This window comes from Pristis pectinata, chromosome 18, assembly GCF_009764475.1.
Source record: "Pristis pectinata isolate sPriPec2 chromosome 18, sPriPec2.1.pri, whole genome shotgun sequence".
NCBI lineage: Eukaryota > Metazoa > Chordata > Chondrichthyes > Rhinopristiformes > Pristidae > Pristis > Pristis pectinata.
Window position 1 is genome coordinate 728,286 of NC_067422.1, and position 17,703 is coordinate 745,988.

The 17,703-nt window shown below is 54.0% G+C and overlaps 1 protein-coding gene across 1 annotated transcript in view; it reads right to left on the reverse strand.

Annotated features, from left to right (window-relative positions):
* ankfn1 (ankyrin repeat and fibronectin type III domain containing 1) overlaps positions 1-16,549 on the reverse strand; it is a 36,612-nt gene extending 20,063 nt beyond the window's left edge. Inside the window, exons 1-8 of the mRNA XM_052033058.1 lie at positions 16,364-16,549; positions 14,257-14,467; positions 13,498-13,689; positions 13,174-13,287; positions 12,483-12,580; positions 11,697-11,787; positions 10,885-10,992; positions 911-1,010 (exon numbers count right to left, since the gene is read on the reverse strand). Coding sequence (XP_051889018.1) covers positions 911-1,010; positions 10,885-10,992; positions 11,697-11,787; positions 12,483-12,580; positions 13,174-13,287; positions 13,498-13,689; positions 14,257-14,467; positions 16,364-16,549 — 1,100 coding nt within the window. The remainder of the gene's footprint in view (positions 1-910; positions 1,011-10,884; positions 10,993-11,696; positions 11,788-12,482; positions 12,581-13,173; positions 13,288-13,497; positions 13,690-14,256; positions 14,468-16,363) is intronic.
* Positions 16,550-17,703: the final 1,154 nt, after the last annotated feature.

Genomic DNA, 17,703 nt, shown 5'->3' on the forward strand with positions numbered 1-17,703 from the left:
GGAAGGGGGTGTGGGGATGTGGGTGTAGGGATAGTGGGGTGTGGGGACGGGGGGTGTGGGTGTGGGGACGGGGGTGTGGGGATGGGGATGGGGACAGGGGTGTGGGGACGGGGGTGTGGGGATGGTGTGTGAGGATGGGGGTGTGTGGGAACAGAGGGCGTGGGGACGGGGTGTGGGGACGGGGATGGGGGGTGTGGGGACAGGGGACGGGGGTGTGGGGACAGGGGATGGGGGCGTGGGGACGGGGTGTGGGGACGGGGATGGGGGGTGTGGGGACAGGGGACGGGGGTGTGGGGACGGGGGGTGTGGGGACAGGGGACGGGGGGTGTGGGGACGGGTGGGGACGGGGTGTGGGGACGGGGGTGTGGGGACAGGGGATGGGGGCGTGGGGACGGGGTGTGGGGATGGGGATGGGGGGTGTGGGGACAGGGGATGGGGATGGGGGGTGTGGGGACAGGGGACGGGGGTGTGGGGACGGGGGGTGTGGGGACGGGGTGTGGGGACAGTGTTTGGGGATGAAGGGTGTGGGGACGGGGGGTGTGGGGACAGGGGACGGGGGTGTGGGGATGGGGGTGTGGGGACGGGGTGTGGGGACAGGGGATGGGGGCGTGGGGACGGGGTGTGGGGACGGGGATGGGGGGTGTGGGGACAGGGGACGGGGGTGTGGGGACGGGGTTGTGGGGACGGGGACGGGGGGTGTGGGGACGGGTGGGGACGGGGTGTGGGGACGGGGGTGTGGGGACAGGGGTGTGGGGGTGGGGACGGGATGTGTGAATGGGGATGGGGGATGTGGGGACGGGGTGTGGGGACAGGGGGGTGGGACAGTGTGTGAACGGGGACGGGGTGTGGGTGTGGGAACGGGTGCAGTGACCACCGTTTCACATTTAACCTGGATCTTCAGGCCAGAAACCTTTTCAAAGTTTTCACAAACTTGGTTGAAGAATGGAAGAGGTGTTTCAGACTCCGCGACACTGACTGCTTTCGACTGGCGTTTTGTGGCCTGCAGTTTTCTGGAAGAGAAAGTAAAGCACGGGGTTAGCCCCAGTTCCCACATCTCCCTCACCCAGCGATCCTCACTGAGGTGAAGACCAGCACTGAGGGTTGGTCAGGATCGCAGGGTAGGAAGGACTATTCTGTAGATCACAGTGAAGGATCAACAGTCTTCCCCCAGAACATTCCAGAGCCGGAGTGGGGCCCAGCTGCCTAGACTGGGACCAGTTCCTCCCTGGGTGCAGACCACATCGTACGAGAAGCCAATTCTCCTTGACGTTGATGGAGAGCGGAGGGACCTCAAGGGGTCACTGAGCTTTAACAGGACAGCACAGAGCTCAGTTCATTCGGGCAGAGTCTGTGATCAACAACGGAGGGATATCGGAAACAGAACCAGGGTGTCGATGTTCTGGGTGTGACAGCAGGGTCCACCACCGATCAGCGACAGCACTACAGCAGCACTCAGGGAGTCACCTGGAGGGATCGGCCAACTGGGTACGTGGGTCGAAGTTAGAAATAAGAAAGAGCAAAGAGTAAACTGTTGGAAGAACCGAGCAGGTCGGGCAGCATCCGTGGAGGTAAAGGGATGGTCGATGTTTCGGGTCGGGACCCTGCATCAGGACTAAGAGTGGAGAGGGGAGATGGCTTGCGTATAGAACGGAGAGGGAGGGGTGAGGCAGAGGCTGGTGGGTGATGTGGAACCAGATATGGGAGGGAGGAACCAGGTGGGTGAGAGTGAAGAGTTTAGGTAACAAGGCAGGAGAGAAGTAGGGAGGCAGGGAAAGGAACACCAGGGGAGTGGGTTACCTGAAACTGTCCCCTCCTCCCAGAGGCCAAGGCCAAGGCACTCTGTACAAGAGTTGGGACATCATTCTGCAGCTGTACAAAACATGGGTTAGACTGCACTGCGGTGTTGTGTGTGGATCTGGTGACCACATTACAGAGAGGATGGGGCAGTAACAGAGAGAGTGCAGAAGAGATTCCCCAGGATGTTGCCTGGAGTGGAGGACTGTGGTTACAAGGAGAGATTGGATAGCTTGGGTTTATCCTCAGGGGAACACAGGGAGCTGAGAGGAGGCCTAATCAGAGTCTATAAAATCATGAGGGGCATAGATAGACAGTCAGGGTCTTGATCCCGGGGCTGGGGAGTCTAGAACTGGAGGGCACAGGGTTAAGGTGAGAGGGGAGAAATGTAAAGGCGATCTGAGGGACAGGTTTTTCACACAGAGGGTGCTGGTTATGTGGGACCAGCTGCCGGGGAGTGGGGGGGGTGTGGGGGAGGTACAATTACAACATTTAAAAGGTGTTTGGACAGGTCCTTTGACAGGAAAGGGGGGGGGGGATATGGGTCTAATGTGGGCAAGTGGGATGACGTGGACAAGGAAGCCTGAGGGCCCGTTTCTGAGCTCCACAGTTCGATGAGAAGCACAAGTGGGCCATTCGGCCCTTCTTGTCTGCTGCACCATTCAATGATCATGGCTGATATCTTAGCCCCATTTTCCTGCACTGACCTCACATCCCATGATTCCTTTCATGTGTAAACATCTGTGAATCTGTGTCTTGACTCAGTGAGTGATCCTCCACAATTCCCCACCCTGTCCTGAATGACTGACCCTTTACTTTGAGACCCGGGCTCGAGACTACCCCCGCCCCCCCCCACCCTTTCCCCATCTCCGGGGAAACATTCCCCCTGCAACTAGAGCTTCTGATGCATTTGGTCTCTGAGATCACTTTCCCTTCTTCTCAACTCTTTTTTATTCATTCAAGGGGTGTGGGCTGAGCCAGCGTTCATTGCCTGTCCCTAGCTGGCCCGAGGAGGCGGCGGCGAGCTGCCTTCCTGAACCCTGCAGTCGAGGTGTGGGAACACCCACAATGCTGTTGGGGAGGGAGTTCCAGGGTTTTGACCCAGTGACGGTGATGGAACCGCGATACATTTCCCATTCAGGACGGGGTGTGGCTCGGAGGGCAACGTCCAGGGGGTGGTGTCCCTGGGCTTGTGCTGCCCCTGTCCTTCTCGCTGGTAGAGGTGGTGGGTTTGGAAGGTGCTGCCTGAGGAGTCTCGGTGAGTTGCTGCAGTGAATCCTGTAGGTGGTACGACCCGTGTGTCGGTGGTGGGGTGCGGGTCTGGTGGTGGATAGGGTGCCTGTCAGTCGGCTGCTGTGTCCTGAATGGTGTTGGGCTACTTGAGTGTTGTTGGAGCTGCATTCTGAGCTGAGGAGTGACCTGAGAGAGGTTTATAAAATCACGAGAGGCAGAGATAAGGTGGATGGTCACAATCTTTTCCTCAGGGAGGGGGAGTCTAAAACTAGAGGGCATAGGTTTAAGGTGAGAGGGGAAAGATTTAAAGGGGACCTGAGGGACAACTTTTTCACACAGAGGGTGGTGAGTTTATGGAACGAGCTGCCAGAGGAAGTGGGTGAAGCAGGTACAATTAAAACGTTTAAAAGACACTTGTACAGGTAGATGGATAGGAAAGGGTTAGAGGGATGTGGGTCAAACAGGACTAGCTCAGGTAGGCAAGTTGGGCTGAAGGGCCTGTTTCCATGCTCCATGACTCATCCCAGGCAAGTGGAGAGTGTTCCATCTCACTCCTGACCTGAGCTGTGTAGACGGTGGACAGACTCCGTGTAGATGGTGGACAGACTCTGGGGAGTGAGGAGGTGAGTTACTGCAGGATTCCCAGCCTGTGACCTGCTCCTGTAGCCACACTGTGCACATGGCTGCTGCAGGTCAGTTTCTGGTCAGCGGGAACCCCCAGGATATTGACAGTGGGCGATTCAGTGATGGTGACGCCATTGAATGTCAGGGGTGCTAACTGGATTTTCCTTTGTTGGATATCGTTACTGCCCATCACTGGTATGGTATGAATGTGCACACTGAAAGTAGGGGATCAATCTGCTTCACCTGTCCTTGTATCATGAACCCACCATCCCAGGATCTGATCTGGTGAAACTGGCACTCCCTCAGTCACATACATCTTTCCTCTCTTCGGGAGACCAGATGTGTGCACAATATTCCAGCTGTGCTCTTCCTAACATACTGTTTGCCTTCCTGATTGTTCACTGCAGCTGTAGGTGAGCTTTGAGTGATTGGAGTCCAAGGACACCAGGTCCCACTCAAGACCAACACCTTCCCCTCACTCACCACTTACAAAATACTCTGCTTTTCTACTTTGTTTTCCAAAGCTGATATTTTTCTGCACTATATTCCATCTGCCATGACCTTGCTCACTCATTATCCTCTGTGTGTTCCAAGACCTCATGACCCACACTAATGCCCAGCAGCTTGGATATATTACACTTGATCCCCTCACCCAAGCCATTGATACAGAGTGTGAACGGCTGGGGCAATCCCTTTGGCACCTGACTTGTCACAGCCTCACGCCTTGAAAGTAACTCATTTACTCCTCCTTCAGTGCACTATTAGTGAATCGTCAGTCTGCACCAATATATCACACCCACCCCATGTGCACTATTAGTGAATCGTCAGTCTGCACCAATATATCACACCCACCCCATGTGCACTATTAGTGAATCGTCGGTCCGCACCAATATATCACACCCACCCCATGTGCACTATTAGTGAATCGTTGGTCCGCACCAATATATCACACCCACCCCATGTGCACTATTAGTGAATTGTCGGTCCGCACCAATATATCACACCCACCCCATGTGCACTATTAGTGAATCGTCGGTCTGCACCAATATATCACACCCACCCCATGTGCACTATTAGTGAATCGTCGGTCCGCACCAATATATCACACCCACCCCATGTGCACTATTAGTGAATCGTCGGTCCACACCAGTATATCAGCCCCACCCACTATGCTCTGTTTGTTTAATAATCTCCTGTGTGGCACCTTATTAAAGACCTTCTGAAAGTCCTACACAACACATCCACTGGTTCCCCTTCCATAATCTGCTGTCAAAACCCAAAACCCTCCCACAGACTTGTTAGACACATAAATCCATGTTGACTCCTCCCAATTCTATTGCTGTTCCCAGCAGAACCAGGTGAGTGGAGGCTGAGGGAGCTGAAAGTGAGTTGGCAGACTGAGAGGCAGCTGAAGACGAGGGACTGAGGGAGGAGGGTCTGATGCAGGCAGGGGCTGAGGGTTGAAGGAAGGAGACAAGGCAATGGGTGTGTGCACTGAGTGTGTAGCAGAGCCTGGTCTCCAGACACCAATCATCCAACACCTTGCTCTGTTTAAGGGAGTGTACCCTTAAACGTTCACCCACAGATATCTCCCACTCTGAACTGGGGTGGGAGCAGGTTATCCTCAACACCCAGGGCAGTCCGAGAAGGCAAGGATGTTGATCAGTGTGAAAGTGTGTCTCAGTGTGTGTGTGTGTGTGTGTGTGTGTGTGTGTGTGTGTGTGTGTGTGTGTGTGTGTGTGTGTGTGTGTGTGTGGGCATGCAGGGGTGTGTGTTTGTGTGGGCGCAGGAGGTGTGTGTGTGTGTGGGCTCAGGGGTGTGTGTGTGTGTGTGTGGGTGCAGGGGTGTGTGTGTGTGTCTGTGTGTGTGCGTGTGTATGTGGGTGCAGGGGTGTGTGTGCAGAAGAAGCCTGGGAGCCGTTAGAGCAGTGGGTCCCCTTCAGATCCGGTGAGAGTCTTTTAAAAGCTTGTGTGTTTCGCGGGCTTTTCTTTTACAGAAGGAGCCCGGGAACCGTTGGAGCAGCTGGTCCCCTTCAGGTCTGGTGAGTGTCTTTTAAAAGCTTAATATAGAGGGCAACTGAAGGGTTAAACAGAGGGTTGAGTGGTTGATTAGAGAGCGCGGTACTTGAGGGAACTGGCAGGGACAAATATAAGGAGGGGTATCTGAAGAGGAGCAGCCAGTGAGGAGCGGCACAGGGTTAGGAGTGGAGCTCTGAGGCTTTGGCTCAAGAGGCTTCGGTGAGGACGAGCTTGCCCCCAGAGAGGTAAGGCCGGTAAGTTCCTTTAATTTAAATAACTTCGGAAGAGGTAGTGATGGCAGCAGTTAGGGCAGTCGTGTGCTCCGTATGCAGTGTGTGGGAAGTCAGGGACAGCACACTTGTCCCTGATGACCACACCTGTAAAAGGTGCATCCAGCTGCAGCTCCTGACTAACCGAGTTAGGGATCTGGAGCTGGAGCTGGATGAACTCCAGATCATTCGTGAGGCAGAGGTAGAAATAGACAGGAGTTTCAGGGAGATAGTCACCCCTAAAAGTCAGGAAACATGACTGTCAGGAAAGGGAAGGGGTGTAGACAGACAGGTCAGAGCACCCCCGTGGTTGTTCCCATCAACAGTAAGTATACTGTTTTGGATACTGCTGGTGGGGATGACCTACCAGGGACGAGTGGCAGTGGTCCCGTCTCTGGCACTGAGACAGGACCCTCAGCTCAGAAAGGGAGGAGGGAAAAGAGGACAGCAGTAGTGATGGGGATTCGATAGTCAGGGGGGACAGATAGGAGATTCTGTGGGAGAGATCGAGAATCCCGGATGGTCTGTTGCCTCCCTGGTGCCAGGGTCCCCGATATCTCTGATCGAGTTCTCGATATTCTCAGGAGGGAGAGTGAGCAGCCAGATGTCGTGGTCCATGTAGGGACCAATGACATGAATAGGAAAAGGGAGGAGGTCCTGCAAAGAGAGTTTAGAGAATTAGGTGCAAAGTTGAAGGACAGGACCTCCGAGGTTGCAATCTCAGGATTGCTACCCATGCCACGAGCAAGTGAGGCTAGAAATAGGAGGATCATGCGGCTAAACACGTGGCTAAGGAAATGGCGCAGGAGGGAGGGCTTCATGTTTCTAGATAATTGGGCTTTGTTCCAGGGAAGGTGGGACCTGTTCCGACAGGACGGTTTGCACCTGAACTAGAGGGGGACAAACATACTTGCAGGTAGGTTTGCTAGTACTGCTCCAGGGCGTTTAAACTAGATTTGCAGGGGGAGGGGAAGCAGAGTGTTAGAACAAATAGTGAGGTGGAGGAGGGAAAAGGTCATGTGAGGACTGCAGGTATAAACAGAAATCAAAGGTTTGCATGTGATAGAAATGTTCTCAGGTGCATCTATTTCAATGCAAGGAGTATTGTAGGTAAGGCAGATGAGTTTAGGGCGTGGATTGGCACATGGGATTACGACATTATTGCTATTAGTGAGACTTGGATGCAGGAGGGGCAGGACTGGCAGTTTAATGTCCCGGGGTTCTGTTGTTTGATACGTGATAGAGGGGGAGGGATGAAAGGGGGAGGAGTGGCATTACTGGTCGGGGAAAGTATCACAGCTGTGCGGAGACAGGACAGCCCAGAGGTCTCGTCTACAGAGACCATATGGGTGGAGCTGAGGAACAGGAAAGGTGTGGCCACACTAATAGGGTTGTATTATAGACCGCCCAATAGTCAGAGAGAATTGGAGGAACAAATCTGTAGTGAGACAGCAGACAGATGTAAGAAACAGAAAGTTGTGATAGTAGGGGATTTTAACTTTCCACATATTGACTGGGACTCCCACACTGTGAAAGGGCTGGATGGCTTGGAATTTGTCAAATGTGTTCAGGAAAGTTTTCTAAATCAATATATAGAGGTAGCAATGAGAGAGAATGCAATACTTGATCTCCTATTAGGGAACCAGACAGGTCAGGTGACAGAAGTATGTGTAGGTGAGCATTTTGGGTCCAGTGACCATAATGTCATTAGTTTCAAGTTAATTATGGGTAAGGACAGGTCTGGTCCTCAGGTTGAGGTTCTAAATTGGAGAAAGGCCAATTTTGTGGAAATGAGAAAGGATCTAGGAAGAGTGGATCGGGATAAGTTGTTTTCTGGCAAGGATGTGCTCAGTAAGTGGAAGGCCTTCAAAGGCGAAATTTTGAGAGTACAGAGTTTGCATGTTCCTGCCAGGATTAAAGGCAAAGTTAAAAAGCATAGGGAACCTTGGTTTTCAAGGGATATTGGTGAGCTGGTTAAGAAAAAGAGAGAGGTGTATAGCAGGTATAGGCAACTAGGAAGAAATGAGGTACTTGAAGAGTATAGAAAAAGTAAGAAAATACTAAAAAAGGAAATCAGGAAGGCAAAAAGAAGACATGAGGTTGCTTTGGCAGATAATGTGAAGATAAATCCAAAGGGTTTCTACAAGTATATGAAGAGTAAAAGGATAGTAAGGGACGAAATTGGTCCCCTAGAAGATCAGAGTGGTCGTCTATGTGTGGAGCCTCAGGAGATGGGGGAGATCTGAAACAATTTTTTTGCATCAGTATTTACGCAGGAAACTGGCATCGTGGATATGGAAGGAAGGGTAACAAGCAATAGTGTCATGGAACATATAGAGATTAAAGAGGAGGAGGTGCTTGCTGCCTTACAGCGAATAAAGGTAGATAAATCCCCTGGGCCAGATATTTCCTGGGACATTGAGGGAGACTAGTGCAGAAATTGCAGGGGCCCTGGCAGATATATTTAAAATGTCCTTAGTCACAGGTGCGGTGCTGGAGGACTGGAGGGAAGCTCATGTTGTTCTGTTGTTTTAAAAAAGGATCTAAAAGTAAATCAGGTAATTACAGGTCGGTGAGCCTGACATCAGTAGTGGGTAAATTATTGGAAGGTGTTCTGAGAGATCGGATATACAATTATTTGGACAGCCAAGGGCTGATTAAGGATAGTCAGCATGGATTTGTGCATGGTAGATCGTGTTTAACGAATCTTGTAGAGTTTTTCGAGGAGGTTACCAAGAAAGTAGATGAAGGAAAGGCTGTGGATGTTGTCTACATGGACTTCAGTAAGGCCTTTGACAAGGTCCCACATGGGAGGTTAGTTCAGAAGGCTCAGACACTAGGTATCCATGGAAAGGTTATAAACTGGATTTGAAATTGGCTGTGTGGGAGAGGACAGAGAGTGGTAGTGGATGACTGTTTCTCAGATTGGAGGCCTGTGACTAGTGGTGTGCCTCAGGGATCTGTGCTGGGGCGATTGTTGTTTGTTGTCTATATCAATGATCTAGATGATAATGTGGTAAATTGGATCAGCAAGTTTGCTGATGACACTAAGATTGGAGGTGTAGTGGGCAGCGAGGAAGGCTTTCAAAGCTTGCAGAGGGATCTGAACCAACTGGAAGAATGGGCCAGAAAATGGCAGATGGAATTTAATGAAGACAAGTGTGAGGTGTTGCATTTTGGAAGGACAAATCAAGGTAGGACATACACAGTAAATGGTAGGGCACTGAGGAGTGCGGAGGAACAAAGGGATCTGGGAGTTCAAATACATAATTACCTGAAATGGGGTCGCAGGTAGACAGGGTTGTAAAGAAGGCTTTTGGCATCCTGGCATTCATAAATCAAAGTATTGAGTATAGGAGTTGGGATGTTATGGTGAGGTTGTACAAGACATTGGTGAGGCCAAATTTAGAATATTGTGTGCAGTTCTGGTCACCTAACTATAGGAAGGCTGTCAGTAAGATTGAAAGAGTGCAGAGGAGATATACTAGAATGTTGCCGGGTCTTTAGGAGTTGAGTTACAGGGAAAGAGTGAACAGGTTAGGACTTTATTCTTTGGAGCGCAGAATAATGAGGGGAGATTTGATAGAAGTTTACAAAATTATGAGGGGTATAGACAGAATTAATGCAAATAGGCTCTTTCCACCTAGATTAGGAGAGATCAGTACGAGAGGACATGGCTTTAGGGTGAAAGGGGAAAGGTTTAGGGGGAACATTAGGGGGAACTTCTTCACTCAGAGTGGTGGGAGTGTGGAACGGGCTGCCATCTGATGTAGTAAATGCGGGCTCACTCTTGAGTTGTAAGAATAAATTGGATAGATACATGGACAAGAGAGGTCTGGAGGGTTATGGACTGGGTGCAGGTAAATGGGACTAGCGGGATAACGTTTTGGCACAGACTAGAAGGGCCGAATGGCCTGTTTTCTGTGCTGTAGTGTTCTATGGTTCCATGTTCTCTGGTCAGTGTGGGGACCTTTGAGATTAAATGAGGCTTTGCCTTTCAGTCTGGAGGTTGCGATGTAGATTTGAACTTGTTTCATTCTGCAGCTCGGGACTGAAGCTGCAGATGCCCTGAGACTGCTGGGACGTGATCCACCATCGCTTTCTCTTCTACAGCATTGGCCATGTCAGAGACCAGTGTGCTCCTCTGCCTGACGCACGTCTCCTTCTGACAGTCGACTGTTGCACAGGCTGGATACACAGGGCTGCCCCTGGCTGGGTCACCGACAGTCCCACTGTGCTTTCCCAGGACAATCAACAGCTGGAATGGGAAATGGATTCCAAGATGTTAGTGAAATGGTTTCCGTGGATTCAGCCAGGGGAGGGAAATTAAATGTTGCCCCAACAGGGCTGGCTGTTGTGTTTGTGCTGTTCGTTGCCTGGGGGCAGTGCCACTGATCTCCTCAACACTGGTGGCTGCAACTACAGTCCAAATCACAGCAGTGACTCCACAGTCCTTCACTAGAGGCAGAGCTAATTGTATACGGCCAAAACATTCCCAGCGAAAGGAAAGCTGTGTGTACTTGAGAGAATGGGGGTGGGGTGGGGGAAGAAGGGGTGGGGGGGGGAAGAGAGGAACACATAGGGAAGGGGGGAAAGGGAGAAGGGGGAGAGTGAGAGAAAGAGGGAGAGGGAGGGAGGGAAGAGAGAGAGAGGGACAGAGACAGAGAGAGGGGGCAGAAAGGGGGAGAGAGAGAGGGAAAGACCCGGAGGTGGATATGAGAGGGCCAGCGTGTGAGTGGGAGAGTGAGCAGGAAGACAGTGTGTAACAGAGAGAGTGTGTGAGAGAGTGATGTTAGTTCTGGTGGGGGTGGGTCAGTCAGACCCGGGGAGGGGGGTCAGTCAGACCCGGGGGGGGGGGGGTCAGTATTACCCCAGGGGGTGGATATTACCCTGGGGGGGTATTACCCCAGGGGGTGCGTATTACCCCGAGGCTGACACACACTCACCTCGGACACAGTGAGGGTGGTGACGATCTCGCTCCCGGCGCAGCAGGTGTTCCAGCAGCCGGACCTGTCCCCGTATCCGGGCTGCTCTCCCGTCCACCTCCTTCCAGTCTCGGGGGGCACACAGAAACACAGGGTGAGGAGCAGGTGGGCACAGCTCCCATCCCCCCACACACAGTCCCACCCCCCACACCACGGGGTCCGACACCCCCCCACCATAGAGTCACCCTCACCACAGGTCCCGTCACCCCCATACACACAGTCCATCTCCACACCACAGGGTCGCCCCACACCACAGGGTCACCCCAACCCCGGGGTCCCGTCCCCACCATGGGGTCCCCCACAGGGTCTCGTCCCCACCACAGGGTCCCCCCCCCGGGTCCTGTCTCCACCTTCCCTAGGTTCCGTCCCCACCACGGGGTCACCCCAGAGTCCTATCCCCACCCCCCCCAGGGTTCCGTCCCCACCACGGGGCTACCCCCACAGGTTCCGTCCCCACCACGGGGACCCCCCCAGGGTCCCATTCCTCCCCCCACCAGGGTCCCATTCCCCCCTACACCCCTAGGGTCCCGTCCCCAGCCACTCTCCCACATTCCCAGCCTCAGGATTTTGCTGTGCTTCCCGCTGCATGGGTGGGTACCCAGGACACCCCTCTCCAGCTCCCCACACCTGGAACGTCAGTGTCCCGGGATCGTTACACTGGAGATGTTCCCAGACCGTGGGTCTGTACATTCGGGGGGGTAAAACCTCTCGCACAATGGAAGCTTTTCACTAACAGCAGGAGACTCGCTCTCCACCGCGGACACTTCACCTACTGGATGGGACAGTGCAGTCCGGACTCGCAGCCTGGGGGGGTCCCCAGCCCTTCATGTTGGCTGCTGACACTCTCACGTAGTAAACCTGACCCTGGCAGGGAGGGAAAGATTTCGTTAAAGTATTACAGTCACAGACTCCACCCACCCACAGAATCCCCTCCAACTGAACCCCCTCCCATAGCCCACAGACACTCCTCCCACCCACTGAAACCCATCCCACTGAAACCCTTCCCTCACCATGGACACTCTCCCCACCCACTGAATCTCCTCCCACAGCCCACGGACACTGTCCACACCCACAGAATCCCCTCCCAAACCATAGACACTGTCCACACCCACAGAATCCCCTCCCAAACCACAGACACTCTCCCCCATCATGGACACTCTCCCCCAATCCACTGAATACCTTCCACAGCCCCTGGACACCCCCCCGCCCCCACTGCATCCCCTCCCCCACCACGGACACTACCACCTCCCCCCCCAGCTGAATCCCCTCCACAGCCCCTGGACACGTCCCCCCCCACCCCAATGTATCCCCTCCCCCACCACGGACACTACCCCCCCCCCCCCCCACTGAATCCCCTCCACAGCCCCTGGACACTTGTCCATCCCCCCCCACTGTATCCCCTCCCCCACCACGGACACTCCCCACCCCCCCCCCCCCAAATGAAACCTCTCCACAGCCCTGGACTACCTCCCATGGCTCCTGGGTCTCTGTACAACCTGTGTTGAGCCCAGTTGCCGTGGAATGGGTTGTGATGATTTGAGGGGTGACGGGATGTTTACCGTGCTGAGGCCTGGGATTGTACAGCTCACGGAGTCAGGGTCCTCCACAATCGTCTCTCCACACTGGCCTGAGAAATCCGCCTCACTGCTCCACTCCACTAGGACAACAAGACAAGGGCATGTGCTCCGTAACATTGGACAGTCCCTGTGGTCGGTCCAAGCTGTAGCCTCTCCTGGTGCTTTAGTGTGTCTGCCTTCCCTGGTCCCCCAACCCCTCCCTGATCTGAGCTTCCCTTCAGTTAGAGAGCTGGACTTGGGTTCACAGTTGCTGGCGACAACACTGGTGGGGGGGGGGGGGGGGTGTCAGTCATGTCAGGAAGGTGAGTGCAGTCTGGTGACGTGCTCATGGCACCTGAGGAACAGGGAGAGCAACTCACCCCCCCCACTCACCCCCCGCACCCCTGCACTCACACCCGCACTCAGCCCCGCACTCCCCCTCCACACCCCCACCCCCCTCTACCCCCCAGTGGAAGCCAGCAGCCTACGACTGGTGCTGGAGAAGGGAGTTGACCTGCCGGGGAGACAGGGAGTTCAGACAGCAGGTACCCAGTAGTTCGGGCAGCGTCTGTGAAGACAGAAGGACATTCGACGCTTCAGGTCGAGACCCCACATCAGTCCCGACCCGCTGATTTCCCCCAGAAGTTTGTTTTTTTGCTTTGCATCACAGGGTGGGGGAGGAAGAGGCAAATACCTTTGTATCTGGTGACCACGGCAGAGTTAACACTCAGTGGTTGCTGATAGGTGACCATCAGTGAAGTACTGCTGGTTACAGACAATCGCACACTGCTGGGAGCATCTGGGACCCCTACAGTAACCAAAGAGAGAGAGCAACTCAGACCCATCTCACCCACACCGCACAGGTCAAACCTCTGCTAGATTCCAGCCTGGAACTCAGCTCCAGGGAACCAGTAGTGCTCATAATCCAAGATTCCCATCCCATTGATGGCTGCACTCCCTCTGTGAGGCAGGTCCACTTGTCTTTGGATTCCCCTCTGCTCATTTTACTGTCTCTTACTTGCAAGCTCAAACCCTGTCTTCATCCGTTTGTACAGCCGGTATCTCCACTCCCAGGCCGTGAGCTGCTTTCGTTGTTCCGTGCTGGGGTTATCTGCCTCCCTCAGCACCTGGGACGTCAGGTCATTCACTCGCTCCCGTGCCTCCTCGATCAGGCTGCTCAGGTGTGATGCTCTGCTCTCCAGACTGACAACTGGCAACCGAACAAGCAGAGGCTGTTACTGCTATAGGGACCTCCTCCCTCCACACTCTCCCTCCCACCACCTGCTCTCGGATAACCTGAAAATAATCCCTTGGTTGAAGCCCAACACTGGTCAGTTCAGACAAAAGGTCATTGACCTGGAATGTAACTCTGTTTCTCCCTCCAGAGATGCTGCCTGACCTGCTGAGTGTTTCCAGTGTTTTCTGCACAGATTTCCAAGTGTTTGGGAGACTGGCGGAAGGATTTGCTGGTTGCTGCAGACCGTAGGCATTTTCTGCCGTGTGGGAGCTTGCGGCAATAGTATTGCCTCTTGCAGAGTTAAACACACTGGTTTAACCACATGTTGACCTTGTCAGTCGATGTTTTTGTTTAAATATATTGGCAGGCAGCCACATTTCCAAGTTGTGAACTGTTCTGGTTACAAACAGTTCTCAGGAAGAGAACCCTGCCATAACCCGGGGAGGACCTGTATCTGCAAACAATCCCAGTTGTGGAAATGCTTCTGCTCTGAACCTCCCAACCCAGCTACTGAAGACACAGCGAGAACAGGGAACTTACAGTGCGGACTCTCCACGGCACCTGCCTGCAAGAGGCTGCGAGCCACTGGAACATTATTGGTCATGACAGCAATGTCCAGAGGTGTCAGCCCCTCGCTGTTGGGGGTGTTGAGATCCAGCTCATCCAGACTGTAGTGACTCAGCAGCAGCCTCACTGCCTGTAAGTCCTGATGCTCCACTGCCTCGAACAGTGCGTCATTACACTGCAAATTCTGCAAGAGAGCTCAGAAAATCAGTCGGAACACACAGTGACCTTCAGCTGTGGTGGGTGTCGGCCTCACCAATGAACCCAGCAGTGTGACTGACTCTGGAAGTCCAGCCCTGCCTCTCTCTGCTTGAGCACTCAACACTTCACATAAAATGGGAGCAAGAGTTGGCCACTTGGCCCCTCCGTCCTGCTCCACCACTCAATGAGATCACGGCTGACCCAACCTTGACCACCTCTGTTTCTTGCCTCATCCCCATCACCCTTAGTTCTCCTGCTGTCTCCACTGGGGTATATTCACTGGGTTCAGATGTTCACCCCCTCCAAGTGAAGAATTCCTCCTCCTCACCTTCGGAAATGGATGCCCCTCCTTCTGGTTCAGTACCCCCTCCCCACTATTCCCAGATGCCCCTCCAGTGGGGATGACCTCTCTGCACCTACCCCAGCAATCCTCCTCAGAACCTTGAGTCTTTCAATGTCATCTCTCATTCTTCGAATCTTCATGAATATACGGCTAACCTGTTCAACTTTTCTTCAGACCATCAGGAACACATCACTAAGGAGCTTAACCTGACTGTAATTACACCTTACCTACCACAAAAGGTCATCCAGTCTCCCCCTCAGAGAGATTTCCTTTGTTCCACCCACCCATTCCCCACCTTCCCTGCAACCTAAAGCTTGTTTCTCTCTTTCCGAGTTCTAACCAAGTGGCCTCGACCAGGAACGTTGGTTTCCCTTCCTGCAGATGCTGCCTGACCTGCTGAATGTTTCCAGCGTCTTCTGGTTTTATTTCAGATTTGCAGCATCTGCAATGATTTTTTAAAATAATTTTTCAGGTCACATTAAGGGTTAATGCGCAGGTTGGAACAGGTAATGGAATGATGGCCTCAATTGCAAGGGGTGTGGGGGTGGAAATAGGGACATTCTGCATCAACTTTACAGGGTGCTGGTGGGACCTCACAAGGAGCACCAGGACTGCACCAGGAGCACTGGGACCACACCGGGAGCACTGTGGACAGTTTGGCCTCCATGTGTGAGGAAGGATGGAGCTGCACTGGGGGAGGTACCGAGAAGGTTCAACGGGGGGGGGGGGGTTCCTGGGGTGAAGGGTTGACGTATGAAGAACGATTCAGCAGGTCAGGCCAATACTCAGAAGGACGAGAGGTGATCTGATTGAGACACAGTTTGAGGGGATGGGGGGGCGGTGCTGAGAGATCATTGGACACAGTTTGAGAACACGGGGTCACCTGCTTCAGACGGAGAGGAGGAGAAACTCCCCCTCTCAGAGGCTGATGCGGTTCTGGAATTCTCTCCCTGAGAGAGCTGCAGAAGTGGAGGCAGTGGGCGTGGGGACGTGGGGGGGAGCGCGGGAGGGTGATGCTGAGTGCCGAGGCCAGGACTGGACCGACCCATTGAAGGATGGAGCAGACCCTGGGTCTGCCCACACCCGAATCGATCAGCTATTTCAACTGTTGGGGAATGTCAGGACGCCTGCAGCTGGGAAGAGTTGTGGAACATGGAGTAGGATTGATGATGGCTTGGGGGAGTTTTCTTCCTGTGAGAAGAGTTTGACCCGAGTTTGAAGACACCACGGATCAGCCACTCGGTGACTGAGCACTGTACATTCAATAGGCAGGCAGGCAGGCAGGTAGGTAGGCAGGCAAGGAGGTAGGTAGGTAGGCAGGCAGGTAGGTAGGTAGTTAGGTAGATTGGGTGCTTCTGTGCCTTCCTGTCAGCACGTTGGCTACCTGACACCGGTGTTCACGGGGCTGTGCATCCTGCTTTGTTCCACAGGCCCTGCCCCAACTCTGGGTCCTCTGACCACCTTCTCCATGCAACCCCCCACCCCCCCCCCCCCCCCCAATGTGCTCCTTTCAGCAGCCAGGAAGATCTGCTGACTCACCAGTGAAGACCCCCTCAGCTGCTCCCTCTCACTCCTTGTGGCGTGGCCCACTTCCTCGAAGGACGAGTGGCTCCCTTTGAACTTGTTGGAGAGATTGCGATAGAGGCGCTTGGCGGCATTCGGAGAAGCCGGGCTGCATCTTTTCGTGCAGTTGGAGAAGTGCAGATTCTGCATTTGCTGCGTCATGTTTAAGCTGTGGGGGGCAAACACAGGGTAAGTGGCGGAGACAGGTCAGCAAAGGCTGGACAGACAGTCCGGAGCCCACCTCTGATCCTGACCTGGGGCTTTGTAAAACATCCAGTCCTCAGCAACGTGAGCACATTATGCCGGACTGTTGTACCTCCACGGATGTCTGGGGAGAGGACATCCCCCGTCCTGACCCCATCCGGCCTGAGTCTGACCCCTGACCCCTGAAAGTGGCCCAGCAACTACAGTCTTTCAAACCCATTCCTGAACCTGACCCATCGCACCATCAGCATCAGCGCAGATCCCTCGGCGAAAGTCCTTCCCACCCCGTCAACCTCGCCAACACCTGGTGAGCGGTTCCACAGAGCGGTCCCACAGACTGGCCCCAGACCGGCAGACCCCTCCCCAGAGACGCAAGGGCCCCGTGTGTGGCCGCTGGAGGCTTGGGACCGGCTTCAGCCAGAAGTGCTGAGGTCAGGAGGAGAGATCCGCCCGGGCTTCCCCAAGATCCCCACTATTCCTCCTTATACCTTCTATCTCAAGGTGACCTGTTTTCTCCCCGTTTTCCTCCAGCCCCGCCGCTCTGCTCCCAGACTGAGGCTCTGCAGCGCTGGAAATGTGAAAGTGACTTCAGTTGCTTTCTCCCTGGAGATGTGTGGGAATCTGCAACCCGGACAGCTCACAGATTCCCTGCTGCCTGTGGAGTGAGAGCCAACCACCGCTGAGCCGCTCAGGAGAACCATGGACACACCATACCACTGTCCAAGAAACAACATGCTGGGTGAATGTTGCCCAAAGCCCAACAATTCTTGACAGGATCCTCGTCCGCAACAGCCCTGATAACCTCACCGCAAAGATCCAGCATTGGGTCCCAACACGACATGGGTCACCTGGCTGCAACTCACCGCTGCCTGACCTCAGAATGCGACAGGAGCCCCCAGAGTGCGTCTGTGGGCTGGGGAATGGGAAGACACCGGTCTCCTGCCCCCATTTGTCCACCAGACCTTCCCATTGATCGGTGCAATGCGAAGCCTGATTCCGACCTTCAGCAGGGACCAACCAGAGCGCGGGAAGGTCAGTCCTCGGAGAGAGCCAACTTCTGGAACCAGCTCGGGTCTGGAGGCGTGTCAGAGCTCCCCGGTGTCCCATTCCTC